The sequence below is a fragment of the Chiloscyllium plagiosum genome, unplaced genomic scaffold (genome assembly GCF_037043375.1).
Source record: "Chiloscyllium plagiosum isolate Xiang-an unplaced genomic scaffold, Cpla_swu_hap1 HiC_scaffold_25, whole genome shotgun sequence".
Classification (NCBI taxonomy): domain Eukaryota; kingdom Metazoa; phylum Chordata; class Chondrichthyes; order Orectolobiformes; family Hemiscylliidae; genus Chiloscyllium; species Chiloscyllium plagiosum.
Genome location: NW_028270163.1, coordinates 23387510 through 23403140, shown reverse-complemented (window position 1 = coordinate 23403140; position 15631 = coordinate 23387510). Strand labels below are relative to the sequence as shown.

General features: G+C 40.2%; 1 protein-coding gene across 4 annotated transcripts in view; it reads left to right on the top strand.

Annotated features, from left to right (window-relative positions):
- Positions 1-8333, top strand: part of LOC122562058 (myosin-10) — a 161022-nt gene extending 152689 nt beyond the window's left edge. For all 4 annotated transcript variants that reach the window (XM_043714526.2, XM_043714525.2, XM_043714524.2 and 1 more), the window contains 3 exons: positions 1016-1124; positions 5188-5360; positions 6406-8333. In XM_043714526.2, coding sequence (XP_043570461.1) covers positions 1016-1124; positions 5188-5360; positions 6406-6553 — 430 coding nt within the window. In that variant the 3' untranslated portion in view covers positions 6554-8333. The remainder of the gene's footprint in view (positions 1-1015; positions 1125-5187; positions 5361-6405) is intronic.
- Positions 8334-15631: the final 7298 nt, after the last annotated feature.

The window sequence follows — 15631 nt, the reverse complement described above, 5'->3', positions numbered from 1 at the left end:
ATCAGTTCAATATTTAAAGCTGAACAATATGCCACTGAGCTTGTACAGATTTGCTAATTTTGTTGAGTATCTTTTATGACTTTTATGAGCATTTATTTTATATGAAGGTCTGAACAGGTTAGGTACCACACTTGCTAGAATATGGTGTATGCAATTCTATGTGAACGTGTATCAATACTTAAGACATATATTGGTTATCACAAATATTTGGGATAATCTTTAAATTGAAATGCCAATATTTTGGACCAGTAGCTGAATTTTAGGAAGTTGCTTGGTGATCTAGAACTTGAGTATTGCGAACAATAAATTTACAATTGAAGCTTTTAGTGTTGCATTTGTCAGGACAGACAACCAAATAAAATGTTTACATCAATAGAGGATGCTACTGATTAGCAGATGGATTCTGAGACGTTACTATGGAGAATGCGCAAGGGGACACTTGATACCCAAGCCTTTGTTTAATTTTTTTTTAAAAAGTGCACTGCATACTTTTGCAAGCAGGGTTCTGTGTATGTATTTAGTAACTTCAAGCAAGTGAAAATGAGCAACATTGTAAACTCAGCTGATCTCAAATTTGTAGTTTGCATAATTAGTGCATTTGGGATTGTTGGGCAAGTTCTCTCAAATTGCAGAATCCTATCTAATGTTGGGCACTGATGGATTTGTTTGATTAAATGTTCACATTGTTGGTGGAGGGTAACTGCTACCAGATGCATTCCCCATGGCAATGCCTCGACTAATTGAAGCTACTTTCACTTTATTTTAAAAATACAAGGCTAGGGATAAATCTTCATTGGTCAAGGCACTACTGTAAAGAAGGCACCAATCAGCACAGTCTTCTCATGCAAATATGAATTGTTATTCCCCTTGAAATTTGGTATCTTTGTTCCTGTCCTCATGAGTGCAGAAGAAGCAGCTTCAGCAGCAAGTCTTTTTGTTTCTCCCCTCCAGTCTGTATTTCTATTCAATCTTTCCCCCTTTCATTTCTTAAAGACCAGTGACTTTGTCATTGCAGAGAACGGGCAGCAGCCAACAAGCTTGTTCGTCGGACAGAAAAGAAGCTGAAGGAAGTCTACATGCAGGTCGAAGATGAACGCAGGCATGCAGATCAATATAAGGAGCAGGTAGTTTTTAGTCTTTGTTCCTCAAAGATTGGGATTCATGTCGAAACTGAATTTTATTTGAATGACGACGAGAAGTGGTGGTGATGTCATGGAGTGTCTGAACACAGAATCCCTACAGTGAGAGAGCAGGCCATTCGGACCATCAAATCCACACTGACCCCTGAGGAGCATCCCACCCAGACCACCCATCCCTGTAACCCTACATATACTGTGGCTAACATATACTATCAGACAACTTAGCATGGCCAATCCACCTAACCTGCACACCTTGGAATGTGGGGAGAAATCAGACCACCTTGAGGAAACTCACACAAATATGGGGAGAATGTGCAAGCTCCACAGACAGTTGCCCGAGGGTGGAGTCAAGCCTGGGTCCCAGGCACTGAGACAGGAGTGCTAACCACTGAGCCACCGTGCTGCTCATGTCTAAAGTATATCCTGTACCGCTGACATCCCTCAACACTTCCTTTATACTATACAATAATAGGAAAGCTGTGCCTTTTGACCTTCAGAAACATGCATAATGTTACATAATAAAGCCTAAAATGTAATTGAGGACTGGACACTTCTCTAGGTCTGGATGGCACTGATTAACCGATGAATTGCACTTTTCTGATTCACAATACTAGACACTTTGGTTGCTGCCTAGTTTTCCCTCGCTCCCCCTCTCCAAATGTATCCTTTGTCACCATGGAAAAGGAAAATCTAGGTTTCCCTTGATTTTTATTCCGTTTTACAATTGTTTTTAATGTGGAGTTTCGACTGGGTTGTACTAGCATCCTCACTTCGATTTTCCTAATATTATCTGAGCCACTGCAAGATACTATGGAATTTTGAGTGCAAGTTATGTTCTGTTACAACTCTAGTTCCTGCAAGCCTCTGTGCTGGTTTTGAAAATGCTGTGTGGTACATGCAGGAGCTACCCCCAAAACTGATCACATCCCCAGGAGAGAATGAATTAGCCTTGGACAGTGTACTAACTCACTTGTGTATCTATGTCAACCTAGGTGCAAGCTCACCAATAGGTACACTTATTTTTTTTTTTAAATGACTTTTTTCAATTTTGTTAGATTTGAGGCAGTTCCTAACTGGATGATTGTTATTTGGAAAGTAATTTTCAGTAACTTAAGAAATCCAGCTTTTACCTGATCGATTGACAGATTTAAAATACTACCTTTCTGTAATTAATCCCACTTTCAGTCGCAGTAATCAAACTTACTGAGTTATCACTACTTCAGTATATCAAGAAATATTTTTAAAGCTGTCTTTGAAAATGAATTTGGCTTTAATGCACTGCACAATTACACTGACTCTCAGCCAATTTTTGTATTAATCATAAAGTAAATCAGTTTAAGCAGAACCTTCTGGAGAGAAGTGCTTTTCAGAATGGATGTAATTTGCAGAACTTTGCCCTGAGTGGACAACAAAGGAAGTTAATTAAAAATAATTACTAACAGCCTTATTTTATGCATTCTATTTATTTTGACTTGTAAGTGCCATTATATTCCATAGTAAATGGATACATGCCACAGTTGAGACTAGTTTTTCAATACAAAGAATTCAGTTCAGTTTTCATAAACAACTCTAATCTGAGCCGAACCAAAAAACCCACAATATTAACAGATTTTATTACAGGGCTGTGTGCACAATATAATGTGATGCTATCATGCACTGATCACTTTGAAGTAATGGATGAGAACATATTTTGCAGTTTATGCAGCACAGACTAAACTAATTGAAATTCATTTCAAGATGCAAAATTTTATAGAATAAATAGCAATTCAGATTGGATTTTTCAAATAGATGGCAATATCATTACTGACTTCAGAAAAATAATTTGGAGATTGAGACCTTTATCAGAATTTTTTGACTAAGGTTTTAGGGCAGTATGTGTATTTTAAACACTTGTTCTAGCATATCCCTATGACATAGAACTAAAATGAATGAAATACGTTAGCTGCACTATTTATTGGTGTCAGGAGGCCTTGAGTGCTACAGCTGTCAATCAGATTAGATTTCAAAAGACTTGATGGGTACCAGATGAACTTTTACTTGAAACAAATTAAAACAGCTGCATCAGCCATTATTTGGAGTACAATCCAATTAGCTCACTTCTAGGAGAAAGTGAGGACTGCATATGCTGGAGATCAGTGAGTGTGATGCTGGAAAAGCACAGCTGGTCAGGCAGCTTTCAAGGAGCAGGAGAGTTGACAGCTCCTTCCTGATGAAGGGCTTATGCTTGAAACATAGACTCTCCTGCTCTTCAGATGCTGCCTGACCGGCTGTGCATTTCCAGCACCACACTCTTCGATTATCTCACTTCTCCCAATTTGTATGCTTATGCATGAATTCCTAAAATCAATAGCCACTGTTGAAGGGAACCATAACCTAATTAGCAGAATTGAAATAGTTGATTGTAAAATCAGACAACTCAACTTGGTTATTCAAGATTTTAAAATTGATTAGTTTCTGCGGAGGAGTCACTGGCAGAAGCCCAGGACAAACATGCTAGAGCACAGGCTTAGTCAAAATTTGATTTGATAGCATATTTGCCCAAATGGTATAATTAAAAACTCAGGCCCTTGTTTGTCACAGGTTTGTAGAAGTCATGCAGTACAAACCAACTGAATTAATATTTTGAGACTGTTATAATAGCTAATGGGAGCAGCAACCTTTTGACTAAGATCAGTTCCAAGAAGTTTCTTATTAATTCCTTTTTATTGGTCACAGTCAGACATTGACATTTGTAAACCACATTTGGCATTTGCATTACTTGATCTGGTTGTCTATTACATATCAGACTGTACAATCTCCAAACACCGATAAGAATGTAATTGCTAGGAACCAGATCATCGATCCTGACGAGCTGGCTCCAACAGGTTTCAATCTTGTTCAAATTAGGAAGAAAACTCTGCGCAAGAAATAAATCAGGTTGATATATGAATATTGCTACAGGTTGGTACCACTTGGCAGTCCCTCCCTTCATTGCTAATGTGGTCAGAGCTCCCTAATAAGGGAAGGCACTGACACAAAGTGAAGGACTGTGGAGGATCTTTTAAAAGTGTGTAACCTAACAACTCTGTCACTGAGAACTTTACCATGACTTCAGGACAGGTGTGAATTCTTGTCCAACATAATGGTAACCATGCTTTGTTTAATTAAAGAGCACAATGCCTGAACAAAGCTTTGGCCCATATTGGACAGTAAATACAGATGTAACATTTAGCAAGTGTGATTTGAGCTGCATTGAGCTAGACTGAACATCTTCACTTGGCTGGCCAATGCACTTGTCTTCTCAAGCACAGACATTCATTTCTGACATCACTGGTATTGACAAGTAGCATTACACTGACAGTGATGGCATGACCTGGAAGATGTTAGATGAGCTGACTGCTTTATATGTCACCATGTTTTCCTCCTTGCAGTTACTGTCAATTACCAGGGTGTGACCCATTTACTACCATTTTATCTTATCATTATCCCCAAAAATAAAACTGACTCCTACGTAGCCTTGGGTGATTTGAGGCAGGTGAAAGTAGGCAACACAACACAGCTTGTCTTTGTTCAATTTGTGGGATTGATTTTTGATTTTCAAGTAGCTGGCAGTTACATTGTGAACTGGCTCCACAAAAATCTAACTGGAAGAGAAAGCCAGCAATGATCAATCACAAGTTCTTACATTTGACAGCAAGAGACTGGCAACCTGGGCATAGCATGTGCCCCAGAAAATTGTAAATGAGGTACTAACTGCATAAATAGGGTTTATATTTGCATTCTATAGTAACCTCTAGGTAGATGATACTCAGTGCTCTGGTTGGAGGAGTAATAAATTTAATGTATTGAGACTGTGTTACAGCTCTATGTTCAGCTTAACTCCTCCTGTGATCACACCCTTCTGCATTTTGAACTTTAAAGCAAACAGAGCAATTGCAGTACAGGCATTTGTGGGAAGTTAGTCTCCTTGGCAATAGAAAAGTGTTGCTGTAATCACTTATTTGATGTCTACACCAGATACTATTGTCTTTTTATTAACATCAATTGAATTGCCAATTATTATTTCCAGGTAGAGAAATCCAACTCTCGCATGAAACAACTGAAGCGGCAGTTGGAGGAGGCTGAAGAAGAGGCGACACGTGCTAATGCAGCACGTCGGAAACTCCAGCGTGAACTGGACGATACCACAGAGACTGCTGAGGCAATGAATCGGGAGGTCAACACTCTGAAGAGCAGGCTTCGGTAACATGGGCTTTCTCGGATACAAGTCTCTGTTCAACAAAGTTTTTTTTTAAAATTCTTCTTTGGTTTTGCTTGGGAAATAGATGAACTCCAGATGGAGTTTGGATCACTGCTTTAACCACAATTTCTTCCACACTGAGCCTGTGGTTCAGGGCCACATTGAGCAGTTAATATTGTGGCATTGCTGACTTGCTAAATATTGTAATAGTTTAAATTCCAGTTCTGGGTCATCACCTAAGTGTTGTCTGTGTGCATATAAATGTAAATGAGGTTTTCACTGCAGACAGCATCTTGCTTCAAATCCATTCAGTAGGCCAGTAGTATGAGGTACTGTCACCTGATTTGGGATATGCACAGCAGCATTGCTTAATAGATTGGGTGGAAAAAAATGACAAGTATTAATTCTGTCATAGCCTCCCAGTTTCTGATGCTTTTTAACAGTGTAAGCAGTGCCATATGAATTGTAGTATTCATGGTCAAGTTATAAAATCATCCAATGGGATGACCAGCAAGGGGTTTCATGCACTTGAACCTGTCACCGTTGTAGCATTTGCATTTCCCACTATCATTTTTTTTAAAATTGTACTTGAATGAGATTGCTAATTATGTACCAAAATGTTAGCAACTTAATGCTGTGAATGCCCTTTCCCACTATGGGCCACAGGAGTTCGCCCAACCTCCTTGCAGAAAACACAATTGGAAGTGATGAGGAAGAGACCTTCATTCCATCGGTACAGGCAACTGTCCTGCCCAGATTCTGTAGATGAGCCCCAGTAACCACTGAGCTCTTTTTGATCTAAGTGTTAACATCAAGATTATTTGGTAAAAAGCCAGATTCCTCAATTAGGTTTAATTTAATTTTTGCTAGTTTTCAACATAGCACATCAAATAGATGAATGCAAATCTGATAAACCCCCTCTGGTGCCAATGTAAATAATTGTATCTAGTTCATTTTCAATTCTAACAGAAAATGGGTACTGTAATCCTATGCCATTGCCTGGTATTTTGCACTGTACTTAACTGCTGTTCCTTTTGTTTCCTCTAGGAGAGGAGGAAGTGGTCTGACATTTACAACTAGTCGAGCAGGAAGGCGGGCACTGCAACTGGAGGGCACTGCCCTTGAACTCTCGGATGATGATGTTGATAGTAAAGGGGGTGATATCAATGAAACACAAACAAGCCAGGGAGAGTAGAGCCATTTTGTAGTCAGCACAGAATGCCCTTCTCTGATTTCAGAGCCTCTGAACATTAGAATGATTTCTCAACTGCTGACTTCTGATTCTCTCTACTCCCATTTTTATTTTTTTTAAACTGGCAAGCTAGAAATCATATAAATCTTTGCTCTCTTTGGTCTTAATTTTTTTTCTCAACATATTGCACCCTGCACATTGTATTCACACAATTGCTTTCCTAAATTGTCTTTTGATAATCAAGTACTAATTTGAGCACATGTTGACTGTTGAGACAACACCTGAATTATGTTATCTTTGGAAACTTAACTGAATTCCAGATATAATTAAGATAGGATTGGGAGGATTCTTGTATATTACTATGCATGTTACATGTACAAATAAACATGTATTTCCATATAATTTTGTGGGTAATTAATCAAGTTATTAGTCTGCAGCTGACTGCTGTATTAAGACCAAACTGTGACCATTGCTGGATCTGTGTAAGCAAATTTTATAATGAGGAAAGAAATAAGTCTGAAGATTGCGGTATCTGGTTAGTTTGACTAATTAAATGTGAGGATTGACTCAGACTGTGTTAGTGCCAACATATTTTGAGTAATCGGTGATTACGGATCATGTATAGGATAGCAAATAACCCCAATTTAGCTACACAAGTACCCTTGAAGTCAGTCATAAATGTAATTTCATTCACTTATTTTTGCAATAAAGATTTCTAATATGCATTCACTCATGCTGCCCAGTGAACTTGTTAGGAACTTAAAATCTTTTTTCAAATTGCTAGAGGTGACTTAAAGGTAGTAAGGGCCATTGGTGTTCAGATAATTTGCACAAATCATTTTGAAGTACAACTTTTAAGTGTTCAATAGCTATACTGGAAATCAAAATGTTGTACTTAATGTGTTTATGGTGTTTGAACTATTTGTCTCATTTTCTCATGTAGCTGCTTATATTTCTGTACACAGTGGATGTCAGTATTTCAGAAGCTTGTTCTGACAATATTAAATTCCTTGGTATCAATTTTCCACTTTTTAAAAAAAAAATGTGGATGAAAACTGGCTTTTATAGGATGGACCCAGAAAGGTTGCTGACCTTTTTGTATTGTCCCACTGAGCACGAATGAACAGCGTTCAGCAATGTTCTTGTTAGCCATAACCTGATCCTACATTCCAAATTTTCTCACCCTTCCAAATTGTTTTCACCTCACCAATGTTTTCTGGTGTGGGGTGATGTATACCTGGTCTTTGGAAATTTATAAAATAAATATTTGAAACAGTCCCCATAAGCTACCAGATGCTGTGTTTCAAAAGCATACTAATAGATTCCTATCAATTTTTGTTTGACCCAGATTTACATCTGGAGTCCTATAAAGAGGTTTCAGAAAGTGCCTTAGACATGGCTTATAATTTGATTACAAGAGCAAGTATCACAGTTGAAACCATATAGTACATTATGCTGAGTTTATAACCATTAAAATGGTTTTATATTTTACATGCAGCTGTGCTTTATGCCTTGTGCAGCCCTTGTGATCAGACTATGATAGAGGGTTTAACTCAGTGTTATTGAATATGTACCTTGAGCCTTCTGTACCAAGCAGGAATTTCTCAATTTCTTCTGGTTTAAAGCTTTAACATCAGTTTGAAGTATTTTTACTGTACTGGCTGTTGACCACCAGGCGCTGTTGTTCTCATACCTTTGTATACCTGTGTTTCTAGACAGTTATACCATTCTCAATAAATTCCTTTGGAAACAATTTTTTTAAAAAATAAACTTATTAAATGCACTTGTTGTTTGTTGTTTTTTTTTTGCAGGTTAACACCTTTTTATTGTTTTAAATTTTTTATAATAAAACTTTCTCTCCATCTCAAATATTTTACTTAAATGAGGTTTCCTCTTCTGTAAAATGTTCCTAGTGTGTAGAAAAGCTATGGTTGTGCAGAATAGGTATGAAAAAGAGAAAATATCTTTGCACTGAGCAAGTTTTTAAGGTCAGTTAACTTTTTGTTTTAATGTTTGTTTCGAGAGCTCAGTGCTTCCAAAGTGAGATGTCAGTGACTTCCCACTGTTCTTTTACTGATGTAAGTAGATGTGGGTGTTGGAAAAGGGCAAAGTTAGACTCCTATTGTAATGACCATCCTCTTGTGTAGGAATTGCTTGCCACTCTGCAGGCCAAAACAGGAAGAATGTCTGTTTGAGTAAGGTTAATGAGCAGCTGCCAATGTCTGTGCATAAATGGCAGCCTTCAAAAACGAGAATTGGCTCCCTCATTTTGTTGAGACTATTTACACAATGGCATGGTGAAGCAGCTAGCTAGTGGCTAAAGATTGTCAATTTAAGGAATTTCCTCCTTTTATCAAGCTTTTTATAAAATAAAAATTGACATACTTTTAGCATCTTTGTTTCATGTGTGTGAATTATATTCTCAACCTCTAGTTAATGTTTATCTAACAAATAATCAAATTGTCCTTGCATGCTGGCATTTGAACAATGCAGCTGTAACAGCTTTGCTGCCTTGGTTCACATTTTATTTTCAGGTTTGAGTATTGTGAATTTGGGAGCTTAGAGATAACAAAACCCACTGAAAATAGGTGTGGTGATGCACTTTGCAATATGGTTACAAAATGATGCACATGTTCTTAGAATTGATCATTTTTAGGTTGAGTTTCTGTTCAATTATCAAATTACAAACATGTCTGTGTAATTTGACAATTGAGAAACTGTTTTGTTTTACTGCTTCCACTAAAAAAAAAAATCCCTTCTGCCCTGAAAGATTGCACTCTAGCAATGTAGTAGTCTACAGTATTTTCATTAAATATAGGTTTGAGGTCATTCTGTTGAAACTTCAAAGTATATCCAGCCTGGCATTATTTCTAAGTCTGGTGAATCTAACTCATCCCTTCCACAAATACTGAATTGAATGCTGGGGAGAGAGATGCTTGCTTATGTTCATCAAGTAAATATCTAAATTAAAAACTTGCAATGTCTGTGTGTAGTGATTACTAATGTGGTTTCCAATAGCATTTGATCACATCTAATCAATGGAAGTATATGGAGTCTCAACTTGGTCCAAGTAATTTTTGTTTAGTTTGGGAGAGTTCAAAGATGCCTGACACCAATGGATACAACCTGCATGCTAGAGGAAGGGCAAATTTGGTCAATTCATTGTACATGTGGTTGATAGAGAAGTGACAATTGTGTCTACTTAAATTGAATAATTTCAGTCCTCCTAGCTGAAATGACTTTTTTCAACCCTCCTTTTGCAACATGTATTGAGACTTAAGATTCCAATATAAAAGCTAGTTAGAAAGAATAGGAAAAATGACTATAGTTATTTCACAAGTGATACATCTTCAGAGACAGATGTCCCATCACCTTTATTTTACACAAGCATACTACATGCATTCTGACCAGTTAGTTCAGTGCCAGTCCCTATAGGCAGGAGACTGAATCTCCCTGTTTCTGTCAGACAGTTTAACAGCAAGACCTTAGGACCCAAACTGGCTATAAACTTTGTTTTATGAACTGAATGTATGTCAGCCAAAAACCTGGTGCAGTCAACCGAGAAGGTAAAGAGCAAGGCATCTGAACTACTACTTGAGTATAAAACCAAAGTAATGAGTAATCATGTGTACATGATGCAAACTGCAAGATCCCTCTTCTACTACACTGCCGAGGGCCCTATCATAAGTCCTGCCCTTGTCTGTTTTTAACAAAATGCAATATATCTCACTTATCCAAATTAAACTCCATTTGCCACTCCTCAGCCCTGTGGTCTTCACTGTATGACCAATTTTGGGGTCATCTGCAAACTTACTAACCATGCCTCTTATTCTCATCAAAAATCAATCATTTACAGAAATGACAAATAGAAGCAGTATTGATCCCTGGAAAACCACTGGTTTCAGAGCTCCAGTACAAAAATAAACACTCCATCACTCTATGTCTCCTACCATTAAGCCAATTTGGCATCCAATTGACAAGCTTACTCCTAACCTTAAACTAGTATGGCGGGGGGTGGGAACCTGAGCTATATACCAGTGGTGAGAGTTGGAGAGGAGGCAATAGCTCAGCCAGTGGGAAGGAATTCCCTGGGAAAGAATCAAGATTAAAGTGTATTTGCTTTAATGCGAGGAGTATCAGGAATAAAAGTGATAAGCTTAGAGCATGAGGGTATCAGAGAGGGTATCACAGTTACAGAAGTTACCATTGTCAAGGAGGGTCTGCCTACTGAGTCAGTATGGGTCGAAATTCAGAACAATAAGGGAGCAGTCAGCTCATTAGGGGTTTACTACAGGCCCCCCAATAGCAGCAAGGAGATTGAAGAAAGCATATGTCAGCAGATTTTTGGAAAAGTGTGAATGCAGTAGGGTTGTTATAATGGCTGACTTTAACTTTCCCAATATTAATTGGGACCTCCCTCGAGCAGATGGTTTGGAAAACTCTGGGACACCCACACCAACCAACCCAACCGCCTTGTGGCTGAACACTAACACCCCCTCCCACTCCACCAAGGACATGCAGGTCCTTGGCCTCCACCATTGCCAGACCATGGCAACACGACAGCTGGACGAAGAGCGCCTCATCTTCTGCCTAGAAACCCTCCAACCACAAGGGATGAATGCAGATTTCTCCAGCTTCCTCATTTCCCCTCCCCCCCTTATCTCAGTCCCAACCCTCAAACTCAGCACCACCTTCTTGACCTGCAATCTTCTTCCCGACCTCTCCGTCTCCACCCCCTCTCTGATCTATCACCCTCACCTTAACCTCCTTCCACCTATCGCATTCCCAAAGGCCTCCCCCAAGTCCCTCCTCCCTACCTTTTATCTTAGCCTGCTCGGCACACCTTCCTCATTCCTGAAGAAGGGCTTATGCCTGAAATGTCGATTCCCCTGCTTCTTGGATGCGGCCGGACCTGCTGCGCTTTTCCAGCAACATATTTTTCAGCAAGGAGCCGTTTTTGTAAGGTGTGTGCAGGAGGGTTTCCTAACTCAGTACATTGACAGGCCGACGAGGGGAGAGGCCATTTTGGATTTGGTGCTCTGCAATGAGCTGGGGCAGGTGTCAGATCTTGCGGTGGGAGAGCAGCAGGCACAATGGGAGGATATTGGGGAAAATGAAACTATGATGCTATTAGACGTGAGTTTGGAAGCATGAACTGGGAGCAATTGCTCCATGGAAAGGGCACTACAGACATGTGGAGACTGTTTAAGGTACAGTTGTTGCGAGTGATGCATAAATGTGTTCCTGAGACAGGCAAGAAGGGGTAAGATAAAGGAACCTTGGATGACTAGAGCAGAAACTTCGCAACAAAAGAAAGAAGGCAGTTTACGCAAGGTGGAGGAAGCTAGGGTCTTGCTCAGCTCTAGAGGATTACAGGCAGGTGAGGAAGGAGCTCAAAAATGATCTGAGGAGAGCCAGGAGGGAGCACGAAAAAGGCTTGGCAGGAAGGATTAGGGAGAATCCAAAAGGCACGTTACACGTACGTGAGGAATAAGAGAATGATCAAAGAAAGAGTAGGGGCGATTAGGGATAGCATAGGGAACTTGTGTATAGAGTCTGAGGAGGTAGGGGAAAGCCTTAAATGAGTTTTTTGCTTCTGTCTTTACTAAAGAAAAAGGACCTTGTAGCGAATGAAACCATTGAGGAGCAAGTATATGCTGGAACGGATAGAGAATGAGGAAGCTGATGTCAATGTTTGTCAAAATTTTCAGCACACGGCACCAGGGCCAGACCAGGTTTGTCCTCAGCTGCTTTGGGAAGCGGGAAATGTGATTGCATCCGCGCTCTCCACCAGAGTTGTACCTGAGGACTGGAGGAAGGTAAATGTAATTCCTCTCTTCAAGAAAGGAAATAGAGAAATCCCCAGCAATTACAGACCAGGCAGTCTCACATCTGTCGTCTGCAAGGTGTTAGAAAGGATACTGAGGGATAAGATTTATGACCATCTGGAAGAGCATGGCTTGATTAAATGCAGTCAGCATGGCTTTGTGAGGGGCAGGTCATGCCTCACAAATCTTGAGTTCTTTGAGGATGTTACTAGACAAGTTGATGAGGGTCGAGCGGTGGATGTGGTGGATATGGACTTCAGCAAGGCATTTGATAAGGTTCCCCATGGTAGGCTCGTTCAGAAGGTCAGGAGGAATGGGAAACAGGGAAATTTAGCTGTCTGGATAGAAAATTGGCTGGCCAACAGAAGATAGCGAGTGGTAGGGGAAGGAAAGTATTCTGCCTGAAAGTCAGTGGTGAGTGGTGTTCCACAGGGCTGTTCTTGGGCCACTACTCTTTGTAATTTTTATTAAGGACTTGGATGAGGGGATTGAAGGATGGGTTAGCAAGTTTGCAGACGACACAAAGGTTGGAGGTGTCGTTGACAGTAGAGAAGGCTGTTGTAGACTGCAGTGGGAAATTGACAGGATGCAGAGATGGGCTGAGAGGTGGCAGATGGAGTTCAACCTGGATAAATACGAAGTGATGCATTTTGGAAGGTCGAACTTGAAAGCTGAGTACAGGATTAAAGACAGGATTCTTGGCAGTGTGGAGGAACAGAGGGATCTTGGTGTGCAGGTACATAGATCCCTTAAAATTGCCACCCAGGTGGACAGGGTCGTTAAGAAAGCATATGGTGTTTTGGCTTTCATTAACGGGGGGATTGAGTTTAAGAGCCGTGAGATCTTATTGCAGCTCTATAAAACTTTGGTTAGACCGCACTTGGAATACTGTATCCAGTTCTGGTCGCCCTATTATAGAAAAGATGTGGATGCTTTGGAGAGGGTTCAGAGGAGGTTTACCAGGATGCTGGCTGGAATGGAGGGCTTATCTTACGAAGAGAGGTTGACTGAGCTTGGACATTTTTCATTGGAAAAAAAAGGAGGAAGAGAGGGGACCTAATTGAGGTGTACAAGATAATGAGAGGCATAGATAGAGTTGATAGCCAGAGACTTTTTCCCAGGGCAGATTTTGTTAACATGAGGGGTCATAGTTTTAAGCTGTTTGGTGGAAAGTATAGAGAGGATGTCAGAGACGTGTTCTTTACGCAGAGTGTTGAGAGAGCATGGAATGCGTTGCCAGCAGCAGTTGTGGAAGCGAGGTCATTGGGGATATTTAAGAGACTGCTGGACATGCATATAGTCACAGAAATTTGAGGGTTCGTACCTTACAAGAGGATCAATGGTCGGCACAACATCGTGGGCTGAAGGGCCTGTTCTGTGCTGTACTGTTCTATGTTCTAATCCAATGTGGTCGAACTTTACTAATTAGTCTACCATGCCTCTGAACACATTCACTTTTGAAAGCCTCCCACTTCTACTTTACCTGCTTAACTGTCGATTCCTGTCGACTTCTGAGAGTTCTTCTCAGACGATTAAAATTTGCCTTATTCCAATTAAGAACTTTTAAGAAAGCCTTACCTTTTTCATAACATTTAAAAATAATAGAATTATGGTCACTAGTCCTAAAGTATTTCCCTGCTAACACTTGCTCTGCCTTGTATCCCAAGAGGTGGTCGAGTTTTTCTCTCTAATAGGAATGCTTACATATTAGAAATTTTCATATTTAACAAATTCCTCCCCATCTAAACCTTCATTATGGTAGTCCCAATCAATGGTTGGAAAATAAGGTAGAGTACAAATAATTAACTGTAGGAAATCCAACTGAAGGGTAAGAATGAGTCCAATTTATTCAGCTTAGATTCAAAGGTTAGCAGGAAATATGGTATCTGGAGGCTGCAGAAGGATCGAGACAGTTTTGAGGAATGGTCCTGGAAATGGCTGATGGAATTCAAAGTGAGCAAATGTGAGGTCTTGCACTTTGGAAAAAAGAATACAAGCATGGATTACTTTCTAAACAGTGAGAAAATTCATAAAGCCAAAGTACAGAGGGATTTGGGAGTGCTAGTTGAGGATTCTCTAAAGGTAAACATGCAGGTTGAGTCTGTGATTAAGAAAGCAAATGCAATGTTGTCAATTATCTCAAGAGGGTTGGAATATAAAAGCACTGTTGTGCTACTGAGACTTTATAAAGTTCTGGTTAGGCCCCATTGGAGTACTGTGTCCAGTTTTGGTCCCAACACCTCAGGAAGGACATACTGGCACTGGAGCGTGTCCAGCGGAGATTCACATGGATGATCCCTGGAATGGTAGGTCGAACATATGAGGAACGGCTGAGGATCCTGGGATTGTATTCATTGGAGTTTAGAAGATTAAGGGGAGATCTAATAGAAACTTACAATATAATACATGGCTTGGAGAGGGTGGACGCTCGGAAATTGTTTCCATTAGGTGAGGAGACTAGGACCCGTGGACACAGCCTTAGAATTAGAGGGGGTAAATTCAGAACAGAAATGCACAGACATTTCTTCATCCAGAGAGTGGTGGGCCTGTGGAATTCATTGCCACAGAGTGCAGTGGAGGCTGGGACGCTAAATGTCTTCAAGGCAGAAATTGATAATTCCTTGTGACATCAAGAATTTAAAAGCTACAGGGAGAATGCGGGTAAGTGGAGTTGAAATGCCCATCAGCCATGATTGAATGGCGGAGTGGACTCGATGGGCCGAATGGCCTTACTTCCGCTCCTATGTCTTATGGTCTTAAATGCACCCACTGAAGCACAGTCAAGATATATTCTCCTAAAAGGGGAAAAATGGACAAGCAAATCCAGAGATCGCTAGATAATACAAGATGGGGGTTTATGACAAAAAGTGTGCTTTATAACAGATGTCAGATAGAAAATACAATGAAGACCGAAGAGAAGGTTGAGAGGAGACTTAATTGAGACAAGAGAGGGGGTTAATTAGGGTGGACAGTGAGAGCCTTTTTCCTCTGGTGATGGCTAGCATGGCAGGATGTAGATATAGGTCAGATGTCAGTAGTAGGGGCTTGGAACGCATTGCCCGCAACAGTAGTAGACTCACCAACTTTAATGGAATTTAAAATGGTTATTGGATAGGTATTTGGAAGAGAATAGAATAGTGTAGGTTAGATGGGCTTCAGATTGTTGCACCGACCTGTGGAACCATCGAGGGCCGAAGGGCCTATATTGCACTGTAATGTTCTAAGCTGACTCTAGAAGGTTCAGAACAGAAGT